The sequence below is a fragment of the Phaethon aethereus genome (genome assembly GCF_964289735.1).
Source record: "Phaethon aethereus genome assembly, chromosome: 25".
NCBI classification, from domain to species: Eukaryota; Metazoa; Chordata; class Aves; order Phaethontiformes; family Phaethontidae; genus Phaethon; species Phaethon aethereus.
In genome coordinates, this window is record NC_138601.1 from 6,397,767 (window position 1) to 6,423,249 (window position 25,483).

The window sequence follows — 25,483 nt, forward strand, 5'->3', positions numbered from 1 at the left end:
CAGTCAGCCAGCCAAGTACGCCTCTCTTCAGTCTACAGTTTCGCCTGGGCAGAACATTTGTAAAGAAAAGGTGAGAAAATACTTGTTAAGAGGTGAAAAATAACCTGTCTGATTTCCCTCTGGTTTTCACCGCTTCATGCATTTGTCTCTCCTTTTGTAATAACATGGTTTTGTTGATAGTGTCAAAATGCATTTAGTGTTGATAACATTAAAACAAATTCTACATTTGTGTAGCTTATTGATATATTTAGTATGGTGTTCAAGTATGTTTACTGATACTCACTTGCCATGCTAATAGTTCTGAATTGTTATATGTGTTTTCAAAGCCAGCAATGTATTGCTTGCTTTGTTTTATTGGTTTTTTTTTACTTTGCTATTTGCCTAACAGGCCTGTTGTGATAGCCAAAGATTTTGCCCGTGTACACTTTTTAATATATTGTTACTGATTTAGTAGGATTGTTTATACCACATCATACTAACCAGGGGGCTCTAAATAGTTGGCTCTTATCCAACTCTTTTAATTAGCAACAGTTTCATAAGCTTTGTAATGAGGACATATATTCATTGGAAAGTAGGTTGAGGCAACGAAACTTGTTTTTATGTCAGACGTGCAGGTATTAGATGGCAGTAGCTGAGCTGGTCTGAATTTAATTAGCAGCACTTGAAGAATTCTTTGCCATATTATCAGGCTTCAGTGTTATATTTTTAAATTCAGCTTAAAAGTGACCTAAAATCAGGGTGAGATGTCATTGTGAATATTTCTTTTTCCTATGCCCATATGGAGTCCACATGGACACTAGTGGAAGTTTGAGTAGTTTATGAACAAAAGACTAAGCTCTTTACATTTGAAGAGGTGCAATTTGTGAATAATGCAGAAGATATTCATGTACTGGAAGACAGCTCATGAAATCAGTGTCAGGAAGTCCTGCATGAAGAAAGTAGCCTTGAACAGGTAAGAGTGGACTGCCTGCAGAATGGCATGTGTTAACAAGAAGCAGCTATTAAACTGCACACTTTTTTTTTGTTAGAGCACCAGGGTCATGATCATAAAACAGTGTAACTGGGTTTATGCCAGTTGTTTTAAACTTCAAACAGAAGCTGTGTATCTCATGAGCAGTTGAGCCCCTGTTAAACAATGGCAACTTCTGTGGGTGGAGTAAGTTTGTCACTAGAGGACAGCTCAGGATGTACTTGTGCTGTCATTGGGGTCAGGGAGATGGCTTCAGAAATTGTGAGGTCAGGCCGTTATATGGATGAAATAACATATATGAATAAGGGCAACATTTTTTTCTAGTTACCTAGTATACCAGACAATGTTTACTATAGATACAGTAATTTTTCTCATCTAAAATAATATGGAGGTTGTATTGCAAGGCAAATCCAGGTATGTGTTCTGTACTATGCTGGACGATGCTTCTATCATTGGGGAAAAAACCCTCAAGTTATGCTAGAGGAGGTAATACCCCAAGAAGTACTCTAGGTCAGAGAATAAGCCAAACACCCCCTGGTTAAAAAAAAAAAAAATTGTCTGTGAGTAAGATTATTCCATTATTGTTTACTGTAGAGAGTGCAATCCCTTCCATGTGTTTGTATAGTAATTTTTATATGCCTGTGCAAGCTCCTCCTGCATGAGGAAGTCTGCCTAAGCAGTTTTAAAGGTATATGTATGAAGCTAAGTTTCTGTTACATATTTGCTTGTTATTTATCTTCACGTTTCAGCTTATCTTTTAGCATGTAAACTGTGCATGCCAGATGCTGTCTTCTGTTCATTCTTGTATGCCACTCAGAACAAAGGACTTTAGATCTAGTCAGGGTTACTGTATTTACCAGAAGAAAAGTAATTTTTGTGGCAGGAGGACACTCACCTTGCTTGTTATGATAAAAGATTCTTAGGGAATTTGTGTCTAATTGTAGATGAGAGCTTAGAAAACACTTGGTTGCACTGCTACAGGTTTTCTTATCTACAACTTTTACTTTGTATTTCTCTTACTTCTTTCCTTTTAAGGTATACACATTAAAACTCACAAAATATGCATGGGTAAATGCCATTTTATTACTCTTTGATGTAGTACTATCATTTACTTCGGTAAATTTATATCCCTGTTTAAAGTGCCTTAAAGCAATTAAAACTTAGTTTAAATTCAAGTATTGTAAAATGTACAGAGTATAAGCACACAAAAAAAGCTGCATAGTGAAAATACTGGAGCAGGCTAATACATTCAGGATGCCAAATACTCGAGTATTAACAACACCAGATCAGTATTAAAGTTAATGATAATTAGCCAGCTTCATACAGTAGATATAGAACTGTGGGCGATATAAATGCATTGTTCTTACCATTAACAAAAGATAGAAGCGTAACTTAACAGTGAAAGAATTTGTAGTATCAGTTTCTGTAACACATGCCATAAGTAATAAGGCAAATACTGACACCTGAATTAACCTTGTACATGCTGCTGTGAATCCAGCAAATACGGTATGTGGTTTTTCTAGATTCTGAGCCCCTGCAATCCCAGTGCTTTCGGTGAGAGTTTGTGACATCCATGCCTCTTAAAAATCCTCATGAACAGTCATTCTTAATAAAATTTTGTTTGAATTTTTGTTTGAAATTCGTCCCCTAATGTTATGAATAGGTATGTCTGAGGTTTTATTTCTGTTTTTTCTGTGTACAAATGCAAGATCATCTACTGTACTTTGTCTTTGCCCATAGCTATTCTCAGTAGCAGTGGGGGATACTTAACAGGCATGGTAGAATGTTACTTTGGATATGTAGCCCTTATTTTGTCCATTTCATTTGAAGGAGTAATAGTGCTACCCTGGCATGACAGTGACTTGTTATATGTACTAGATCAAGAGCATTACTTACCTATAATATTTGTCTCATGAGGGATTTGTGAAGATATTTTAATTCGTATTGTTATAATAAACAAAATTAATTAAATACCAGCATTAAAATGGTTGGCTGACTCCTTACATTTGAACAATTGAAGAGTAAAATTTTACTTGCTATGGCTAAGAAAGTTGTAGTACAGATATGTGTGGACACATAAGAGAATGATTTTCAGTGGAAATTACCACTTCAAAATCAGTCGCACAGTATGGCTAAAATATTATTGATTTGTAACAACACTTTTCCAAATGTGTGTATAATTATGTAAGGGAAAGACATTTTTGGTCAGTTGTTGCCTAAAAAAATTAATTAAAAAATACCAGCCACTTTAAGAAGAAAATTCTTTGTTAATTTTTTAATGTATTTTAAGAGCATCTTCATACGTAGTTTTTGCTGTTAGAAACTGTTATTTTAAAATATATTTCAAGAAGTATGACAGTTGTGATATAAGTTATTACAAGGATTCATCAGTCATTATATGTATGCAATATTGAATAAGTAAGAGCATGAAATACGCATTTCGCAATTCCAGAAAGAGAAAACAAGTTCTCTTTTACAAAGGCAGAATATGTCAAAGTATAAAGTTATAGTTTAATTTTTGTAATATTTGGTGAAATTCTACAAAACAACAACAATAATGAGAAAATTGAAGGGCTGCACCCAGAGTATAAAACTAGTAGAAGCTAGGTTTCTTGGAATCTTAACTCCCTTGCGCTTCTCCCTTTCTTTTAAAAACTTGTATGTTTTTAGAATACTAATCAAAGTACTTAATAAGATTTTGTAGTTGTAGCAAGATAGGAGGCTGTGTAAGTCCATCTGCAGTTTATTTCCAGAGCCCGTTGGAGATGAACTTTGGGTTAATTTGCTGTAGGTTAAGATTTGATAGAAGGAATACTGCAAGATCTCCTCATTACCAACCTGACTTCAATGTCGGGAAGAGTTTTCTTTTTAGTGTGTAAACATCCTTCATCCGTTGCTGCTAGGTGGAGATCAAAGCGCAATGAAACTGATTTTTTCCTTAAGCGAGGGTTGTCCTTAAAGAATGAGCCTTCCCATTCTTTAATAACTTCATCCACTTTTTCTGTCCTGAAACAATAAAGCAAATGCATTTATGATCCTTCAGGCAATATGAAGTATCTCTCTTCAGGACTGCTTTTAAAATGTAGAGAGAAATTGCGTAATAAAGTGTCAAGTTATTTTAAAGGGGTACTAAGACACTAGAATTCTCTCCTCTTCCACAGGTTCATGCTCCAGAAAAGCTAAATAAAGGGTGAGAGTTCATTATATTCTTGGTTTTGTACTTTTAAGTAGACATGGATACAAAACCACTGCTCCAAACACAGCAGGCAGTTTGTTTCCAAGGATAAAGTTTGGAATCCAAGCTCAAAAACTTCACAAGAAACCTCCGTGCTATAGTGGGCAGGACAGAATTCTTGCATCTGAAAGACTTCAAAATAGCGAGAAGAAAAACCTAGTTCAGATCCAAACCTCAGAATGTCAATCTACATTACATTAAAAAAGAAAAAAAAGGCCAGAAGTAAAATATAGAGAATTGAAACCCTAGCTGATTTAGTAATACTTAGGTACCCAAATCCTATTGATTTAATCCTCTGAGTCAGGATCCACACATGAAAGTCTGACCTGAGCTTTACTCAGGTAAACTTTACCCAGTCAAGTAGCCCCGTTCAAATCTGACAGACTGTCTAAGATGAACAAAGCTCAAAATAGGCTTCAGATATGGAATGTGTATGGTGGACCATATGATAGCATTAATTTCTAATAGAATTTCTACATGTTTTCAATAGCTGATTACAGTTAAGCATTAGTGACATGGTATACAACAGTTTATTTTAAATGTAATGTTAACTACTAGTCTACAAAAGAGCTTGAAGAGCAGCAGAAGAAAAATAAGAGGCAATCCAACACTATTAATTTAAGGTGAATAATACGTACTAACAGACTTTTGCATGCCCACTTAGGAGCCAAGCTTTCTGTTCCCTGTTTGGTAATTTAAAAATTAAGGAATTTCCAAATAGCAAGTTAGAGCAGCCAAGCCTGAATTTATGTGCATAAATATGCCCCAGAGGGACTTCTCAAACATGGTATGGGCTCTTCTGCTTTCAGCCTTAATGAAATGAATTATTCATAGTTTCATTCTTAACAGAAATAGAAATTACAAATCAGAAGCATCATCATGGTCTTGTTAGCCTACAAAGTAAATGCTAATAAAAATAACTTTAAAATTTAATGTATTGTTAAAACATGTCATTCAATGTAACTTGAAGAACTATGCTGTTATTCTGGAGCTTCTTGGCTGTACGGGTATGATATAACAGATACTAAATAAAGAAAAGCTCAAAGCTACTGAAATGTAATGCCCGTCATTTACTTCCAATTGTTATTTTCTTAAATTGATGTTTATCTTACTGTACAGTGCCGTGAGCTTCAGCGCTTTCCTTCATAACATTTCCATCTAGGATTGCTTGTTTTGTCATCAGTTCCACCTTCTCAGCTTCATGCTTCTTTACACCATCTGTAAAAGAAAATGCAGATATACTAGGTGTGCAGAAGAGTAAGGTCAGGACACAGAACCTAGAGGTGTTTTTCCTGCTGCTGCATTGGAAGAAGATCCTTTTGTAATATCCAGTAATTTGTCAGTAGTTAGGAACCTCCTTTAGGGCCAAAATTCCCTATGGGGAAAGTGTCTGAAAACTCACTTGAAGGCAGTGTAAATGCAATCTTGCTAGTGGTAGGCTTTTGTTCGTCTTTCTGGTCAGGTACAGAGCAATGAAACCTGCAAAGATAAAAAATATTAGTCATCTAATAATACTGAATTACTTTAATCCAAAACTTGTCTTAAGAACAGCTATGAAAAATTTAAAAATATGAGAACCATGAGAAGTTCTGTTTGATTGTAGTAAATATTTGTTAGGATTTCTCATTCTGTATATAGAAATGAAGAAAGTTACTGAAAATGTCTGTGCAATTTCATCCTTATGACAGGTTTTAGTCAGTTTGATGTGTACCAGGAAGACCTATTTAATTTTCTTAATACTGAATTGTGTGTATTTTCACAGACTTAGAAGCATGAAATCTGGAACGGACTCCTGTCTGGAATCTTCTCACACAAATGTGTGAGGTTCCTGGACTGAAACCCGCCATTTTCTGTAGAAAGGGACGCAATGTTCCACTGAAAGACTTCAGAATCGCGTGCCTGGTTTTGTTAAGATACCAGGGCTGAGTGCAACTTGTGGTATTTTGCCCTTTCCTTACCCTCCTTGTTGTTTACATTTGTATAGCTGCCCCTCTCATGTCTACATTTCAAAATCCTGGTGTTTGTGTACCGGGGAAGGGGCAGACATGAAGAGTTACAACCAAAGCCAAATGCCACTGGAAGGCTTGTTCTTGGATAGCACCCTCATGTGTCCCTTAACACTGTGGATGACACGGAGTAGTGTGAACTCCACATGCAAATGGACATCTGTCATCTGATGAGATGAGAACTCCTCTCCCAGAACTTCATGTGTGCGGCCTTGCTTCATCAGCGGTCTGAGACTAACAGAACCCATGGCAAGCAGCTAAGGGGTTACAAAGTCTGCATCGACATACAGTGCCTTGAGTGAGGATGCAGTAAGCGTGCTATTATCTGCAATGCATCGTGGAGATACTCAACTCCAGAAAGTGCAGGGTCAGTAAAGTTATGTTACAATGAGACCACTTCTAAGCATTTTATACTGTAATTTTTTAATGATTGGTTCATGTATTTACAATTCTGATGACTACTTTGATGAGAAGTTCTGAAATGGAAGATAAATTTGAGTACTTTTTCCTCTAACAACAAGTACCTGTTCTCTTCCTGCTCAAGCAGACTGCGGTATGTTGCTATCTCCTCCTCCAGTTTCATCCTGGTGTTCAGGAGAATTTCATGCTCTTGAAGCTGTTTCTCAATACCTCTTCTCACTTCCAGTAGCTCTTTCTCTAAGCATTCAATCTCAGCTTCTAAATGTTGTAGTTGCATGTGGTACTGCTGCTCTGTGGCACGCAATGAACATTCCAAACCCTTTTCCTGTGAAATTTAACTCATATTTTAGGATTTGGAAAGTATATATGTAAAGATACTATATGTACTTTTCATTATCAATCTGTGTATTTTTATATCGGTTATTTTAAGAATATTATTTAGAAACAGGAGTAAATCTTTCAAGATACTTTTGATGAGAAATTTTCCAGTAAAATCTGTAATAATTTAAGATAAGATAAAAAAATGTAGCCTTCTGTTGTACTGGCAATCCACTACCATTGGTTTTACAGGTCTCTGATTTTACCTGCATGGTTAAAACGATATCCAGCTCAATCCTCTATGAAAACTGAGTGGCATTGGCCTGTGTGCTCTTGTAGCTGATATATATTCAGTAAATTGCTGTCATATTTTATCATGAATGTATTGATAAATTTGTTCCACACATTCAAAAAAAGTTATACACCTGATGTGAATTGGTTAGGCAGAATGACCAGGAACTTGATGAGGGAGTATCATGCAAATTCATGCTTGGCAGGTGTGAAAGCATGAAAACACGTGTATATTAAATGGCAGATCCTGAATCAAAACGTGATACTCTTAAATGGGAGCAAATGACTGGGTTATTGCTTGTTGGTTAGGGCTCTGTGTGATGAGCTGAAAGTGCACCGCAAAGCTAGCATTTCTGTGTGCGGGTTGCATCTCTGCTGTACAGTGCATGTGATTGTTACTTGAACTGAGTTGTGGAATAGTTTACATCAGGAAAAAGATTTGTTTTTTTCCAGGAGATTTCAAGTTTCATTTTATGATGCTTACCACAGCGTGGAGAGATTCAATTTCGATCTGCATATGGTGCCACTGCCGTCTCGCTTCACAGAGTTCTGCTCTGGCTGCCTTTAATGCTTCTGCATCTTTGTCCATTCTTTTAACTGTAGCTTCTTCTAACTACAGGGGATATAAAAAAGATAACAATATTTAAAAATATATTCAAATAATGAAAATAAAATAGATACATAAAAATAGCTAGTTGGAATTTTTTGAGTCATATAAATTTGTTAAAGCTAACAGTGATGAGCTAGTATTTTATGCACTGTGTAGATGGGAAGCCATTATCCTGCTGTGTTTGATGGGAAGTAGTTGGCCACCTCTTTATTCCCAACATATTTGTTGTAGAGGAATTCCCATTCAAATTAACCAGTTGTCTTGAGACCTTATTCACCTCTAGAGTAATGGGCTTAACTTCATGGCCGTTAGAGGAATTGCACTCATTTCAAGCTTCCATGTTTGAATGAGGTTCTTTGTTTTTAATGCATTTTTGATTTCTCAGAACAGCTTTATAGAGAGGAAGCACTTTTGAGTGATTCCATGAATGTATCACAATTGACAATTGTAATTATGGTTTTGCCTGATCTAGTCATTGACTAGATTTCAGATTGTCATTTGAGAGCAAGTACCTCCATTCATTTAAATATGAATAGCACCTTTATAAAAATCTACAACTTTTCCTTGTCCTCTAAGGACAGGAAGGAAAAATTTGCCATGATCTCCCGAGTGTATGCTGTCACCCATGTTAAATGTGATGATTCAGAAGTGAAGTGCCTGTTCTAAGCCTAATCCTGATCTAAAATATTATTTGAGATAATTTACCATCCTTAAGGCTCAAGTTTATTCTTAGGAAAAAAGTAAATAGTCAAACAAGCACTGTATGGTGCTTGCAAGAAAATTTTGGTTTTTTCTTTTTTTTTATCCTATTAAAAGTAGTTTTTTTAAGCCAACCCTGAGTATGTGTGGGGTCATTTTAGATTTGAGCTCATCTTTGATTTTGATAATATGTTAATGCATTTAACTTCCAGAATGATTGTTTTGCTTCTGAAAGTTATTTTTCCTTTTTGATTCTGAGTTTTACTTCAAGTGGTGAAGATGCCATAAACATTTGAAACCATACATCTTCGTTTGCGTATTTTACTGCTTTATGTAGGTTCTTACGATGCCATCAACTCTAAGGAAATAAACTCTTTAATTCAGGTCTTAGGAAGCAAGTAAAATAAGTTTCTTTTTTTCCCCCCTGTAACATACTGACCTACTGTCATTTTACCATGCCATCATTTTGGTGAAAAATCTAGATTTGGCTAATCCATAAGTGAATACTCAATATTCTTTGCTTATCCTTTTCTGCCTGGGTACTGCAGAATTTATGTGACAAGATCATATCAATACACATGGCTGCTTTGTGCCAAATACAAATATAAACTTGGTTTAACTATCTAGTTTGTAGCTGCTGTGTGTCATTGGATTACTGGGGAGATCAGCCAGATCACAGCAGTAGTCTGGCCTGTGGTTAAAAAACCCTCCAGAATTTCTGCAATACCCAAGAAATACAACAGGGTGATACAATACCTAATTTTCACCCTGAATTTCTTGGCATTTGATGGCTGAAAATTATTTTGCCATTTTATTTCAGAGTTCAGTTGGGTTCTAGAGATGGTTTTTATGTAAATCCATAATAGAGGCATTGTGTGTTGATAACATTTAATCAATCTGTATGAAAGGACAATTTATATTTGCTGAAGAGCATGACACAGTTTTACTGTGAACAATATAAAACAGCTCCTGAAAAGGTACCGTTTCCTTTAATATAGGTGCTAAAAATGGTAAAGCTTTCTGTATATAAATGGATTCTTTACATTGCCTTTGATTTTCAAGATTCTTTTTTCCGCTGGTATAACTAAATGCTGCTAGAGGTTACCATGTCACAGCATAGGTCATGGTTTTTTAAATCACAACGATACCACTGCTGCAGGTACAGAAAAACATCCAGATGAGTTACGCAGCATTCTTTTAGAGTGAACTCCATACCCTAAACAAAAGCCATTTCCGTATCTGCTAGTTTACCGCTTACTGCAGTAAACTCAAAAGCCCTTCCCCAGTAATACGCTGCATCGGCACGGGAATACTGTACCTCGTAGAGGCGGGGGGAGGGATTGCACGGACAGGGCTCGTCTCCTTTCTCTGGAAGGCGTCTGCCTGTCCCAAGTCATTACCTGCGTCCTTGCCGAGGCGCTGGTCTCTATCCGATGCCTGGAGGAGAGCGGTTCATGCCTTGCCCCGGCGGCACTGGGGCGCGGGGCCGCTTCCCTTCTCCTCCCATGCTCCGGCGTGGCCGACCGAGCCCCGCCGATAGGGCGAGCCGGCTGCGGCAGAGCCCGCGCCGCCGGCGGGCGCGGGGGGGAGCGCACCGCCAGCCCTTAAAGCTGCAGCGCGGATTTGTGGGGAAGCGCTGAGGGGTCAGGGCCTGCCAGTCGTTTCCAAAGGCAGGTGTAATGAAGCAAAGATCTGTCGCTTTTGCAGCGGTTAAAGTAATGACGCCTAAATGATGTGCTGAAAGGAACATATACAGAGTCTTTGTGTTTTTCTTACACTATAACGTCGGTTTTTTATGACCTCAAAATTGTGAGGTTTAAGAGAGAGAAAGCAAAGGACAAAATTACAGCTGCACAGAATGAGAGTGCGGTCGCAGAGGGGAAGGGAGGAGCCTCTCAGCAGTACACCTGTGGTGGTGGCAGGGCTGCTGGCATCTGCCTTCACCAGGCAGTTCTGCAGCGCTGGAGCAGGTTATTTAGGGATGTTACAGAATTTCCGTCCTTGACGGTTTTAAAGACTCGGCGAGGCAAAGCCTCAGGTGGCTGATCGGATCCAATGTTGAGCACTGTCCCATTTTGAAAAAGAGTTGGGTTCCGGGACATGCTCACCCAGCATTTCGGTGTTTTTACGTGCAGGAACACAAAATCAGGGAGAGGAGCCAGCACTACTAGTGGTAAAGAACGCTGGTGCACCTTGTGGCAAGGGGCTTGGCTCCTCTTCTGTAGAGCGCAAAGTTCTGGTGAATTAACGCTTCAAGCATAGCTAACTGCTGTCAGAAAAAGTGTCTGCTTTGTCTCTGAAGGTGTTTACAGTACCTCTGCCGTGGGTCAGCGTGTTCAGTTCACAGAATATCGGGTTATGTAGGGTTCTTAGACCTGTCCTGACAGCTACCGGGGAGGCAGGAAGTATAGGTTGTTTGCTGTGCTGTATTTTCTGCAAATAATTCTTAATTTCCTGGCTCACTGTAGCTACTGCATGATCCTAATGATCTTGTCTGCTAAGAATGGCTCTTAGCTATTTTTCAAAGTTGTTTTCTGTAATGCACAATACCAGATATTTAGTAAAAAAAATTAGATTTCAGTAAAAAATAAAAATTCACTTGATAGAATGCATTTTTAGGCTCCAAATAAGAACATACATCAGTAAAATGAGGAAAAAAGGCAGTAAATTTTTACAAGACACTTGTCTTTTTAGAATTTAAAGTATTATACCACTTAAAAGTCCCCTTGTGTTCATAAGGCTTCCTTGTTCTTGGCTGTGTCTGCTGGCACATGTAAAAGGATCCTGAGTTCTGATTTTATTTTTCTTAGCCGGCTGTTTTTCAGCTGACCTGGACTGAGAAAAGAATGTTTTGTTGTCCACTATCTTTTCTACAAGTGTCTTAATTATTCTACTTTTATGTATTTCTAAAACCAAAATATTGACAGTGTTTTTCATTGATGGTATGAGAACAGTCACATAATAAAAATATTAGGAATCCATCAAACAAACATAACATACTATACCTGAGGACGGTATAAACATTAATAGGGAGAGCCTATGTATTTAAGCAAATAAGAACTTGACATGGAATTTAAAATCTTCCTTTTTCTTGCTTTGCAGTACTGATTGTTTACAGTTTGCTTTCAGTTCCCTGGGACTCATAATGTCTTCTGTTTACATCAGGAGAAGTCAAGGCTGTCTAGCATCCCGTGACGCATCCCGAAATGTCTAAGTTTGAAATACAGTATAGAGGTCTGCAGGGATATTGGATTTGGTCCCACAAACCCAACTTTGTGCATCAACAAGCATCTATGGATGAATCTTCACATTACCAGGAGCTAAACATTTGCCAGTTGATACAATTTTTAAAAGCTTTTAAAAAAGGAATTAGCACTAATGGTTTCTTTTTCCACCTTTTTTTTTCAGGTGTAAAGATACAAGATCCCTGAAGGCTGAACGCAGGTAAGTGTAAGCAATTGTATCTTTACTAGGATTTATGTAATTTTGAATTCTTGCTACTTCCAATGTTCATATTTTATTACAGATGTTGGATTTTAGTTAACTTTATAGTTCAGATGCTGTGCAACAATTATTTGGATTCTGTGATACCGTATAATAATGCTGTAGTGATTGCAAACTGCTTTGGTTTACCGTTGTTGCTTGCTTACCAGACAATAGCTAGAGTGGTTTCTAGATTTTACATGCATCAAAACTGCACCCTCGGCAATTCTAAGTCATCTTTTAGACCATAATATTAAATTCAGGATTAATGTGTATGTAGGTAAACTATATAATTATTCAGTGGAAATATCCACTGAATGATGTAGGAAGTAATGGTATCACCACAGTCACCGTTGCAGTCCTTGAGGTATGTACATTATTTCATATTTCTTTGTATACAGTTATTCTGAAAGTATGTATGTCTGTGGAAGATGACAACAAGAGAGACATATTTTTCTCTTCAAAATGGAGATGCTGTCAATAATGGGGAAGATGATATGATTTCTGGTTTTCCACATACCAGAAAAAAAATTATGGTTAGGGAAGAAAGATGATGAATGCTGTCCTGTCTTAGGAGGAGAAAAAATTTCCTTCAGTCTATAATGTTAAAATTTCTCTATAACGGTACTCTTGGTAATCACACCCAACTACATAAACAACCTCCATTTGTCTATTTCTGGTATCATTAATTTAATTCAGATCGTAATTATTTTATTAAAAAACTTAGTCTACAACAGTATAAAATATTATTGAAATACATGGCATGTAGTAAGATTCTTTTCATTTATTTATTAACACTGCTTTTAAAGGCAGAAAAAAAAGAGGTACCCTTGTGTTCCATGCTTTTAGGAAAGAAGTTACTTAAACTGTTGAAGATGGTGCATTTACTCAAGAGGTTTTCAAGTTCTTCCCTCTTTATACTGGCATACATAGAAGATTCTTCTATTTCATTTCTTTGGGTTATTTATCACAGTGCTTTTTCTTTAACAGACTGGATTTTAGATCTTGCGATTCTATGATGCTGATTTAGTTCTTTGATTACTGCTTTAATTACCCTGGCTTTTATTGGTTCGAAGCAGGAAGCAGAAAAAATGCTAGAGGAGTGGGTTTTACAAAAGGCAGAATGGAAGCACAGTATGAAACCTGTGCTCCCGTTAAACTTCTAGTTTGGGTCCAGTGTCTAAGGGATGTGATAGAATGTGCAGAGCGTTTGTATTCTAGAGAGAGAGTAACACACATGTAAGAGGTCACACTAACTTCCTTGTCTTACCTGAGAATCACACGAAAATCGTCAGAATTGTGGCTCAGGAACAAAGGCTTAGGTGTAAATAGTAAATCGATTGTATTTTGGTTTATCGTTTTGGCTGAGATTCCTTTCAGTGGCTGATCTGAGTTGGTCTCGGGAAGCCATGCTGAGACTTGGCAGGATTGGGCCGTGCTCCCGCCAAGAGGGAGGCCCTCCGGGTCAGGGAACCGTGGCACAGCGCTGGGGCCGCTGCCTCCTGCCAACCCGGGCACCCCCTTCTTCTCCACTATGGTTGCAGGCTCTACAATATGTTGTTCTGTTTGCAAAATCTCTCTTGTATTGATAGCTTTAAGTTATAAGTTAGTGAGTATTGTTTTAATCCCACATTTAAGCAGGTTTTTTGACATGGATGTGTTCTAGCATTGGACTAGTTGTCCAATGTTTATTTAAATGTCCACTAGTTTATTTAAATTAATGGGGAGTACTATACCGCACACATAGTATATGGTAAAGCAAGATATCCAACAAAATGACAAATATGGATCAGGAGCAGCAGTCCTAAATGAAGAATAAAGGGAGACTAATATCTTAAAGCTTGCTGAGTCCTTTTTATTAGTCAAGAAAACTGGAAAGTGAAGTTAGAATAGCAAAATTATTTTATCTATTAATTGCTAACAATTATAAAAAAGCGTATCTAATTACATGCCTGATGTGTACATCATATTGAACACGTTATTGAACAAAGAAAATTGATATGTTTAAAGAAGACCGTGAAAATAATACAGGTAATACCAATAAACTAAAGAAGAAAATATATTGCATGACTGTTAAGAATGAAAATGCAGGCTTTGTTTTCTGTAAAAGAATCTTAGTGAAAAGCCAATCTATTTTTATCACTTCATACAAAAGAACAAAATTATTTATCCATTTTGGCTTTGAAAAAACATGGAGCAAACAGATCCTTTGCAATATCAGTTTGTGCCTTATATCTTCTCTTCAACTTCCTTAACATGAGAAGCAACAACTTTTCCATCTACCACTTCTTCAACAATTGTCTTGATCTTTCTAGTTTTGGTAGGATCTAAACATCATAAACAAAACAAAACAAAAATTTATCAAAGTGTTAAAAATTATAAAACAGAGCAGCACATGTACATGAACAGTTACATTCTTTTCCTTTCAAATTGGCTTCTTATTATAATGAACACTTAGAATAGCATGTATTATTTTATTTATAAGAATGACTTTAGAAAGAAAATTTTATTCAATCAAGTTCTACCTACCCTGAGAAGAATCCAGTGATTGTGTTTGTGATTTGGACCCTGTCAAGGATGAGCTTTCAAATGTAACTCCCTGTCCCGCACTCCTAAAAGTGAATCAGAGACAGGCAATATTGCAGAATGTTTGTCAGGATCAGGAGAAATTCCCTTTTCAACTTGGCATTGGTAGCATTATTTTAAATACTGAGCAGAATGGTTCATTCTCCTCAGAGTAAATCTGTATTATTTCAGAATCGGTGTATGTGCCTTACTGTCTTTTGGTGAACATACTGCTTGTTTTTACCTCTTTTGTCCTGGAAAGGATTTTGCTACAGAAAATAAAACAAAGAAGTTATTTTCTGTAAATTAGTTACTTACACAAACTCGCCATCCAGCAAGCGACGATAGGTTTCAATCTCCATTTCCAGGCGAGTCTTGATGTCTAGAAGCTGTTGATACTCTGCATTCTGGCGCTCCATATCAGCCCTGACCTGAAACAGCTGGGACTCCAGATTCCCAATCTGAAGTTGCATTTGTGAAAGCTGAGCACAGTAACCTCCTTCCGTTTCTGCTAAAGTGTCTTCAAGGGATTTTTTCTGTGTAAGAAGGATGTTAAACAATCTCTGATTGAGGGAAAAAAATCTTTACAACAACAAAACTAACTTAAATAGTTTAATGGGAGTAAGTATAGCCTCATTACTTAGAGATTTTTATTTTTTTCTTGAAATACCAGTTTGAAAACTTGCTGCTTCACTGAATGTGAACATAAAAGTTCATCTGCTTTATAACACGCTACTTGCAAGCCAATTATATATATTACTGCTATTTAGGAACGAAAAGAGTGCAGGATTGAACAGGAAATAAATGCAAATCTTAAATCCTTTAGAATATTATAAGCTCTAACAACACTTTTGAATTTGGAAAATTTACTCTGACTAGTTAGCAGCTTCCTTAGAACATACCATGGCAAGCTGAGATTGTAGTTCGATTTCCAAGCTCTGGAGAGTCCGTTTTAAATCTGTGATCTCACTCTTTCCTGACTGAAGCTGCTCGGTATTGGTGGAGATTTCCCTTTTCAGCTCCCCACTCTGAAATGACAAGGAAGGATAGAGTGTACTTTTACTGTCCCAAATATTTAACTTATTTTTACATGCATTTCACTGAATTTGCTATCTCTGGTTGTTACTTTTTCATTGAACCATGCTTCAGCCTCTTTACGATTTTGCTCAGCAATGACTTCATACTGTCCCCTCATGTCATTCAAAAGCTTGGTCAGGTCAATTCCTGGAGCAGCATCCATTTCAACGCTGACTTGGCCAAAGGCACTGCTTTGGATGCCCTGAAGCTCCTGGAGAGATTTAAAAACAAGAAAAGTTTCTGTTAATACAAGGCAAAATAGTTCTACCAAAACTATATGTAAAGAAATATATGTGATATATGTAAAGAAATATATGTGATATAAATTCTCTGTCAACAAGAATCCGTAGTATGTGCGCATATTTCTTTCACTCTTTCACTTAGTAAATTCAAAAAAGAACAGCAAACAGAACAAATAATGAAACCAAGGAACTCCCACTGGCGTAAATAAGGGAATCATTTGATATTTCATAATTCCCTCTGCCTTGTTACAAACTCACAAAGGAAAAAAAAAAGTACCTCTTCATGATTCTTCTTGAGATAAGCCAGTTCTTCATTCAGGCTTTCAATCTGCATCTCCAGATCAGCCCTTGTCAAGGTCAGCTCATCAAGAACTCTGCGCAGACCATTGATGTCAGCTTCCACACTCTGGCGAAGAGCCACTTCATTCTCATATCTGTAAATAAAGTAATTAAATATGATTTTTTACGTGGTTAATGAGGTCAAATGCAAACTATTACTATGTACTTATATAGCTTTTAATATGAAATCTGAATACACATAAGTATTATAATATTGTTTCATAATTATGTTAGTTAAATTAGTTAGTTAAATGTAAGTATTTTACAAGGAGAGACTTGTACAAAATATTTTTTTCCTTAAAATATTAGTAAGAGTTTTTGTAGTACTAAGATATACTTACTTCAGTCTGAAATCATCAGCAGCCAGTCGGGCGTTATCGACCTGCAAAATGATTCTTGCATTGTCGATAGTTGCATTAATGATCTGGAATACAAACAATGTTCAGAGAATGATTTTATAGCCCAATGGCTTTGCAGCTCAATGTAGCTATTTACATAACTGTTATCCTAAATACGACTATAATATTAAATGTAATTTGTTAGGTTCTTGTATAATTTACTGTGAAAACATACAGGACAGATTTTCAGCTTCTGCAAATCAGCACGCTTCGCTTAATGGTAGAATGCTGGTTCGTGTTCTATGACTAGGTATTTATAATCTCTGAAGACCTTACCAGGTAGTCTCGCTATTTCAGGAATATAATGTAGGAAATATGAAATCTATCAAAATTTAAACTCTGTAATCTCCAAGAGTTTGTGGAACTGGATCCCATCACCGCCTTCTCCTTTATTCAAATTGGACCAAGGCACACAGCATTGTGTGATACAGCTACAAGTCTACCATCAATATACAAGAAAAATTCAACACATGATACCAGTGCAGTGTGACAGCGGTTATTACAAGCATCAGTACTGTAGCATAAATTTGCTCTTGGTTTCTGGAAGGAATTTGTTATTTTTATCCAAAATATTACTAGGTGAATTACAAATGTAAAGATATGTTAAGTACATTGCTTTGTTACCTTGTTTCGAAGATCTTCAATTATAGGATAGTATTTACTATAGTCATTCCCGGATCCAGGGATACCAGTGCCAGGGCCGTTTTTCTCATACCACTCGCGGATTTTGCGTTCCAACTCAGTATTGGCATCCTCCAGAGATCGTACTTTGTCCAGATAAGCAGCCAGGCGGTCATTGAGGTTCTGCATAGTTTCTTTTTTTGAGCCAGAAAGAAGGCCACCATCCCCAGCACCAGCAGTACCAAATCCACCTCCAAAACCAGATCCTGAGCCACTACCAAAGCCACCTCCAAAAGCAGTGCCTGAGCTGCTGCCAAAACCACTTCCTAAACCTCCACCAAAAGCACTGCCTAAGCCACTTCCGTAGCTACCACCTAAACCAAAGCCTCCACCAAAGCCACTGCTTAAGCTGCTCCCGAAGCCTCCACCTGAGCTACTCCCAAAACCCCCACTGAAGCCAGAGCCTGAACCAAGCATAGAAGCAGCACCAAAACCTCCGCCAGATCCTCCACCAAACACAAGTCCACTGGCACCAAAGCCTCCGCCACCACTAGAACTAGACATTCTCAGAGATCCCCCGCCAAGTGCACTCCGAGAAGAGAATTGCCGGGATCCACCGCTTGTGCACACAGAAAGGGCCATGGTGCTCAAGGTGCCCTGCTCTATTATGCAAAGCGTACGAGACGGAGCCAGGCAGATCAGAGAGCAGTTTAACCTTTATATAGGGAAGCAGTGGGTGTTTCAGTAGTAGTCCCCACCTCCTAGGAAGGTCTTTAATTCTTTCTCGCTCTCTTATTTGGAGGGGAAGTCAGTTTAGTATGTCCTGACCAAACTAAATGATATGTGCCGATGTAAATTGCCAATGGGAGTGGAAATCTGGTGCCCTCCAGGTGTTTGCTGTATGAGGGGAAGTGGGTGGGGTAGAGCTAAGACATCATAATTAAGGTTTTGCCATGTGCAACAGAGCACAAAAATTTCTTTTTGCATTTAAATCCTTCACAAATAATTTTTTTGTCATTACATATTCATTGCTTTCTTGGTTTGGGGCTATTATTACAGAAGTATGCTCAAGTCAGTGGAGTGATCCCTTTCATATCATACCCAGTGTGCATGTCAAAAATGTGTTTCTTTTCATAACACTTTTCTGGCATGAACCTCTGACAGATTAGTGCTCCCTGTACGTTTTATTTAAAGAAGTAAGAAAAGTGATCAGCAGAAGCATATGAAGAGGCATATGGACATTCAGTGATCTGCAGGTTGATCTTTAATATGAAAACATAAATATACTTGATTATACTGAACATTAGTTGTAGTTGTGTTTTCTGCCCTAAACCTTTCATCGTTGAAATATCTCTGTGTGATATGCATAGCCTATAGCAACAGTTTATACTTCTGAGCTGACAACTAACTATTGTTTCTTCTAAATTGTTTGCTATTACCTCAAAATAAGGAAAATGTTTTCTGTATTTTGTGCTTTTTATAATATAAATCTAAAGATCAAATACAGCCCCTTCTGGGTTACAAGTTTAGGCATGGAAACACTTCAAAACCAATATACTTTTCTTTTGAAGTTGTTTTGGTAAACAGAAAATTGTTTTTTCTTTGTCTTGGCTTAATTATATAATTGGATTTTTCAACTGAAATGTATTCTTAATTTATCTACATGCAGAAGCATGGGTGCTTTTTTGGGCAGAAATGTATTCTGAGCAGTAGATCAAAGGTTTAAGTAAAGCATTTATGTAGAAATGAATTGATAGCCTGGTATTGGTGACTCATGATAGTGAACGCGAAGGATTATTTTCTTTGGCAGCTGTTTATGCACAGTAAATAGCACATTGGACAGGTGAGCTTTCAAAAGGAAGAGTTTTTTGTGTTTATGTTGTCAAGAATAAAACGCAGCCTCCTAGGACTGAGGACCTGGGTGTGGCATGGGAGTCTCACCCTGTATGGGCAAGGGTACATGCAGTTATTGGCAGAGAAAGGTTTAATAGGGATGGTGGTCTTTTTGTTTCTGAGCTGAAAGGCAAAATGTATTCTTATTGAATTAACTTATTATTAAATGCAAATTGACACTTCTTATTTATTTGGAAACCAGTTTTTACTGAAGTGAAGCTGCATTACATTTGAATGGTAGTTCAAGTTCAGAAAAGGTGCACTGAATCAGCATGCTAGTACATAAGAGAAAAAATAGATTGCTAAAATAGATTGCTAAACTTTGGATTGCAATTAAACTAACATATTCAATATTCAGTAGAAAGTGTATCATCTCTATCTGGTAAATTCTTTTTTGTAAAGTTTTGATGAGGTGTCCATCAAGGTTTCAGAAATAGCAGCCCTCTTCTAAAAACTTTTCATTTATTAATATGTTGAAAGTGTGAGAAGACATAAGGCACCAGATATCGAAGTGAGCTGTCTGAAAAAATGAAGAAAAACTTCTCATAGTGCTTTCAGAAGAGTCCACTACCATCAAGAGCTTGTTAAGCACATGAACAAATTTTGTCCCATGTCTTCATCTAATGACTTTCACCTGCTTAGCACTTTGAAACTTCAACAGTAATCATTGCTTCAGTATTTTTCTAAATTTAACTTAGATTATTTTAAAAGCTATAATAAATTCATGCTATAAGTCCTTCAGCTTTCCTATTTTTACTGAGCAGGTTTTTAAAAGTAATTTTAAGACTGATGTAAGTGAAAACGAATACTTCATTTTGTATCTGTTTTGGAAACAATTATATATTTACAACAGGCTGATTAGTTTTTTTTTCATTAATGTACTTCTTCACTATGTAAGTAAATCCAAAATCTTGTACTTTGTAGCTTACTGATTTTTATTAACACTCCCACACAAGAAAAAAAAAAGGAAAAAGATTGTTTGAGATGTGATAGTTTGGCATTTTTCAACTCTTCTGGGTTTTAGGGAGAATTAGATGGGATTCTTTATAAAGTTTAATCTTTTAGTTTTGGCATCAGCTCCAAGGAGCTCAGAGGCTGTCTCCTCTCTGCTGGTGCCATTTATGGCTTCTCTTCGATCTCTTTGATCTGAGAGGAGACAACCTTGCCGTCAACCACCTCTTCAACAATTGTCTTGATCTTCTTGACTTTACTTGATTCTGGTAAAGAAAGTGAGCAGAGAATTAATGAAATGCAATGTATATTGACAGAATAATATTAGTAGTAGTACTGTAGTACTAGCAGCAATTCCACCCATGAGAAAATGGACAAAGGCATCTTTTCAATGCACAGTTACTGTGGAGTAAACTTTTGGGCTGTACAGGATATGGTTTCTCTTCTTTTGAACATCCTGTATGTTACCCATAATACTATAGTGGACATTGTATTAAATAGTTTTGCTTTAGTTTAGCACAAACTTGTAGACCTAAGACCTAGGAATAGACTTACACTGAAATGGATATTTTTGCTACTGAACTAGGTAATTTATTTAGGAGCCTAGTCTCCCTGTGCAGTCAGGGGAGAGAAGAAGATGCTTCTGAAGTTCTCCAGAGGGTAATTCAATAATTCTCAGTCGTTCTTTTGGCTCTTTGAGGAGTCTGTGGTTTTACTTTGGGTACCTGAGTTATATACATAAAAACAGGCTTTGTATAATCCCTATAGGTTATCTATTCATACAGTTGATTTCTTTCTAGATGTGAGATTCCACCGGTTGATTATCTGCTCTGAAACCGTGTTGTTTTATTTCAGGCTACTTAGTTCCATAACATTTCAACAGGCAGACATCAAAAAATAAGGAAGTTGGTGTGACATACCTTTTTCAAGCTGTGCTGTAGATACATCTACTTGGAAATGTCTGTTCAAATGATAAATTAAAAAATATAAATATATGGCATCTAACATATTGAAGAAACATCCTTGTATGTTTCCTGCACATTTAAGCAAGGCAGATAATGTCCTTTCATAAAGACATTTAACCAGGTGCTTAAATGAGTTTTCTCTGTGGAATTAAAACTTGCTAAGCACAAGCTATAGGTGAAATTAATCTGCAGACTAATTTCTGCAATGCCATGACTTCAGCTCATGCAGATATGCCCAATCTAGTTCCTGAGCCAGAAAGTGGCAGATTTTACACTTTCACCTTCCATGAATATAGACAGTATTTGCAATGTTGTTTGCTGTCATATGAAACTAAACTGACAAGCAAGTGCGTGTATTTCCTCACCTGCTGTCCTCTCCTTCCAGCAGGCGGCGGTACGTGGCGATCTCCATTTCCAGGTGTGTCTTGATATCCAGCAATATACCGTACTCGTTATTCTGACCCTCCATGTCAGCTCGAAGTTGCCTCAGTTGAGCCTCTAAATTGGCAACTGTTTCCTGTATTTGGGTTAGCTGGTAATTATAACGTGCTTCAGTTTTAGCCAGAGTGTCTTCTAAAGACTTTTTCTACAGCCGATGAAAAGAACACATATGTATTATTCAAGAGGATACATTTTTGTGTTAAAATAGCATTTTGATTGAAAATTTGTCCATGTAACTGTCTACTAAACACAGTCCTTATTTCAAGTGTTCTTTGTTATTTACCATGTTAAGCTGGGACTGTAATTCTAGCTCCAGACCCTGAAAGATCTGTTGCCGGTCTGTGATCTCTCTCCTTTGGGCTTGCAGCTGTTCAACGTTGATCGCTACTTCCTGTTTCAGATCTTCTGTCTGAAATGCAAAAGTGGAGGGACTGTAAACTGCCGCCAGACCTGACTGAGGTTCTTGCTGATGTTTAAGTAATTGACCTTACCTGCTTTTCAAATTGTTCTTTGGCTTCTTGGCGGTTCTTTTCCGCCATTTCTTCATATTGTTGTCTCATGTTTTCCATAATAGTTGCAAGATCAATACCTGGAGCAGCGTCCACCTCTACATTAACTGAGCTGCCTGCCTGTTTGCGCAGTCTGTCAACGTCCTACAGCAATGAGGATGTATTAGCATCAGCTACAGAGAACTTTCAAACCTGAATGCTGGAAGCAAATTCAAACTCTACAGGCATAGAAGTAATTCTTAAATAGCACCTCAGGGCAAGATAACAGTCATCTTTTAAGTACTGGTTAGTGCACCTCATGTTAGAACATTTTACTTATTTTGTAGCAGTAAATGCTATATAATAGCTAAACATTATAAAAAGATTATTTCCTCAGGACCAGATCTATGGAATGAGTGTAGAAGTCATGGTTCCCCTTTGCATACCTTTGTGGGGTAGCAACTCCTAAACCACAAATTATTCTTAAAGAAAACCTTGATTCCTATTCAGCCTTTGATGCCTAATAGCTTGGATGTCAGTTAGTGCCACACACAGTTATACTGCTTCCAGAAATGATACAAATCCTTCAGTCCTGCACAGCACAGTTTTAAGTGGATGGCTAGGTTGGCTATTTTTCTAGGTTGGATCTTTCTGATACAGTACTTAAAGAACATATTTTCTGCAATGTGACAAGGAATTTGCACTTTTGAAGTTGGTCGTATGACATTAAGAGGAAAGCTTGGGCATATGCCATAACTGAGATTTTGTTAAGAGTAATTTTGAATTTAGGATTTCAGTTTGTGTCTTGGAAAGGGGAAATAAACAATTGTTGTGGAACGTTCTTACCTTTGTAGGTCTTTGAAACTATAAATGTAATGCTAAGGGTGAGGTTCAGTTTGAGCTTAGACTCCTAAGAGACACTGAGTACACCTATCTAACTTGCAGGTATCTCTGCATGAGCCGGAGTTCCTGCTACAACCAGTAGAGACCAGAGAGTGTCCCGGCTGACCAGCCAATAGGTGTTTGCTCTACAGGGAGCTGAATCACTCTATAGGCTATGTCTGTTTTATTGACTGTCTCTCAGCTGATTATAATAGAACCAAAAGCACATTCACATACATAATATATGAATAGGTACCTAAATTTTGATGTGCTAAACTGGAGCTGAATCCCACTGTAAGTGTAATATTCTTTCAGATTAATGATGAAGATATCATTATTCCTAGTGAGGCTGAGTTTATGTATGCCACTTAAAAAAATCTCTCCCTGACAGTGTTCCTCTGCTCTCACCTCCTCATGGTTCTTCTTAAGAAAAGCTAGTTCTTCATTCACACTTTCAATCTGTGACTCCAAATCACATTTAGTCAAAGTCAAGTCATCACGAACTTGGAGCAGTCCCTTAATGTCACTCTCAACACTTTGCCTGAGCAGTTGTTCATTCTCATACCTGTAAAACAAGGCTTGTTTTGTCATTGTGAAAATGCAACTGTTGATGTAAATGTTAGAATTGGTAACCACTACAGCCTTAGTTGTAAAATTTTTCTTTTTGTTAAACTTTATGTTAGAAAATGTTTACTTCTCAGCTTTGATACTAATGACTAGAAGCTTTCATGAATAAGAGGAGCATGGAAGAGAATTTATGAAATGATCATGGAACTTACTTCAGTCTAAAATCATCAGCAGCCAATTTGGCATTGTCAATCTGCAGGACAAGCCTTGCATTTTCCAACTGTGCAGCAGCAATCTAAAAAGTAACAGTTGAAAAGTGATGAATCTTTGCACATAAATGCACACTTGTTCCATTTCTGGAAATTAATACTGCATGGGGCTTAAGGGCTTCATCTTGCTTAATTTTAGCTGTCTAAGGTTTAAGCTAAGTTCCCTTGGAAGTGCATGGAAGGAGTTAGGGCTTTCTAAAAGGCAAATTATCCTGTCATAAAATAGGTATCTAAAATAGTTGGGATGAACTGCTCTTTGGAAGGGATCTGCTTTGAAAGGATGGGAAATAGAACTGGTGAAAAGTAAGAGGGGAAAGATTCAAGGAAATTCACTGGAAGCATAATTTGACAAGTCCGGTTGCTGTAGGAATATTTTGTTTTTATAGTGGTAATTTACTATTTCAAGTAGTGATCTATTATTTTTTCTGAGCATTGGGCATTCTTTTCTAAAAAAACTCTTTGAAATCCAGAGATGCTAAACTATATTTAAATATGTAAATTACCATCAGTATTTTCACTAATTAAAATTACCTAAGGCGAAAAGAATAGAATTACTTTTGATGCAAACATTTTTGATATATGAGATTACTCACATCTGCGTGTTTGTAATCTAGTATTACAAACTATGTAAAATCTGTCATTAATATGCATCTGATCAAAATAAAGCATTTATTTTTCTTAGCTAAGACAATTGCCATTTGGAAAAGTAGATTTTCTACAACAGATTATTATCTATCTCCCTGATAATTGCAATCCATATATTTATAGATGGCTATATGATATCTTACCTTATTTTGGAGATCTTTGATTGTTTTAAAGTACGAGCTATAGTCATGCCTTACGTCCATGGTGTTCTTCTCATACCACTCCTTGATCTGCTTTTCAATCAGGGAGTTTGCCTTTTCTAGAGAATGCACCTTCTCCAGATACGAAGCCAAACGGTCATTTAGATTTTGCATAGTTGATTTTTCATTGCCAGCGAGCAGCACATCACTACCAGTAACACTAAGCTGGAAGTTCCCACTGAAGCCTTGTCCATGGTTGGTGCTGGTGGATATGCGGGTGCCGTAGCCACCAGCTCCCCCATAGACGCTAGGTGCCTGAACCTTTTGGATGGCCATTTTCCTGGAGGTTAAACCACTGACACTGGGTGCGGTAGGTTGGAAGCGGGTGCTCGTACCCCACTGAAAGCTTCGGTTAGAGAATGCCATTTGTGTTCGTTGTCTTCTAAAATATACAGCTAAATCTAGACAGAGAGGGAGACGCTGAAGTGAAGAGCAGTGTGTGCACTGTAAACCTTTATACTGTGTTTCAAAGAGGAAGCACAATAGTTATAAACCCCACCTTTGTTGACACATAGTGTAACTGGTGTCAGCACAAATAGCACACAGCATATTGCCCCCACACTCCGCATAGTGTAAAGGGGTTTTCATCTGTTCATCTGTGTTTGAGAAAAACTCCCCAGGTAGTTTGGCTTGCTTTTTTGTTATTTTGAATAAAAGACAAAACACACACAAACTGCTGAATCATTTATAACAGTATACCTGCAGCCATACTCTACAGTCCTTTTGAACAAACGAGCAGATTCTTACCCCCACGTGCAGCATATAAAATTAAAATGAGAGTTGACTGTATGTGACAAGAGGCTTAAAATATTTATATTTGCAATCAAGGATATATTTCTATTGAGTAAGCAATAGTTTGGGCCTCAGGACAGTCTAGAACAGTGTGTAAATTATTAGAAACGAGGCAT

At 37.3% G+C, this 25,483-nt stretch overlaps 2 protein-coding genes across 2 annotated transcripts; both read right to left on the reverse strand.

Annotated features, from left to right (window-relative positions):
- Positions 1 to 3,762: 3,762 nt before the first annotated feature.
- Positions 3,763 to 9,958, reverse strand: KRT222 (keratin 222; the record flags this gene model as incomplete). Its single annotated transcript, XM_082010559.1, has 6 exons — positions 9,950 to 9,958; positions 7,725 to 7,853; positions 6,736 to 6,956; positions 5,608 to 5,684; positions 5,318 to 5,423; positions 3,763 to 3,976 (listed from the first exon to the last, which is right to left on the reverse strand). The coding sequence occupies exons 2-6, from the start codon at positions 7,827 to 7,829 to the stop codon at positions 3,763 to 3,765; spliced, it is 723 nt and encodes a 240-aa protein (XP_081866685.1). The 5' UTR covers positions 7,830 to 7,853; positions 9,950 to 9,958.
- A 4,303-nt stretch (positions 9,959 to 14,261) lies between these two features.
- On the reverse strand, positions 14,262 to 24,961 carry LOC309413438 (uncharacterized protein; the record flags this gene model as incomplete). The annotated part of the gene is made up of 14 exons (XM_082010560.1): positions 24,519 to 24,961; positions 23,674 to 23,756; positions 23,303 to 23,459; positions 22,016 to 22,177; positions 21,808 to 21,933; positions 21,449 to 21,669; positions 17,278 to 17,989; positions 16,597 to 16,679; positions 16,194 to 16,350; positions 15,724 to 15,885; positions 15,500 to 15,625; positions 14,916 to 15,133; positions 14,562 to 14,644; positions 14,262 to 14,359 (listed from the first exon to the last, which is right to left on the reverse strand). Exons 1-14 carry the CDS (start codon positions 24,939 to 24,941, stop codon positions 14,262 to 14,264), a joined length of 2,811 nt encoding a protein of 936 aa, XP_081866686.1. The 5' UTR covers positions 24,942 to 24,961.
- Positions 24,962 to 25,483: the final 522 nt, after the last annotated feature.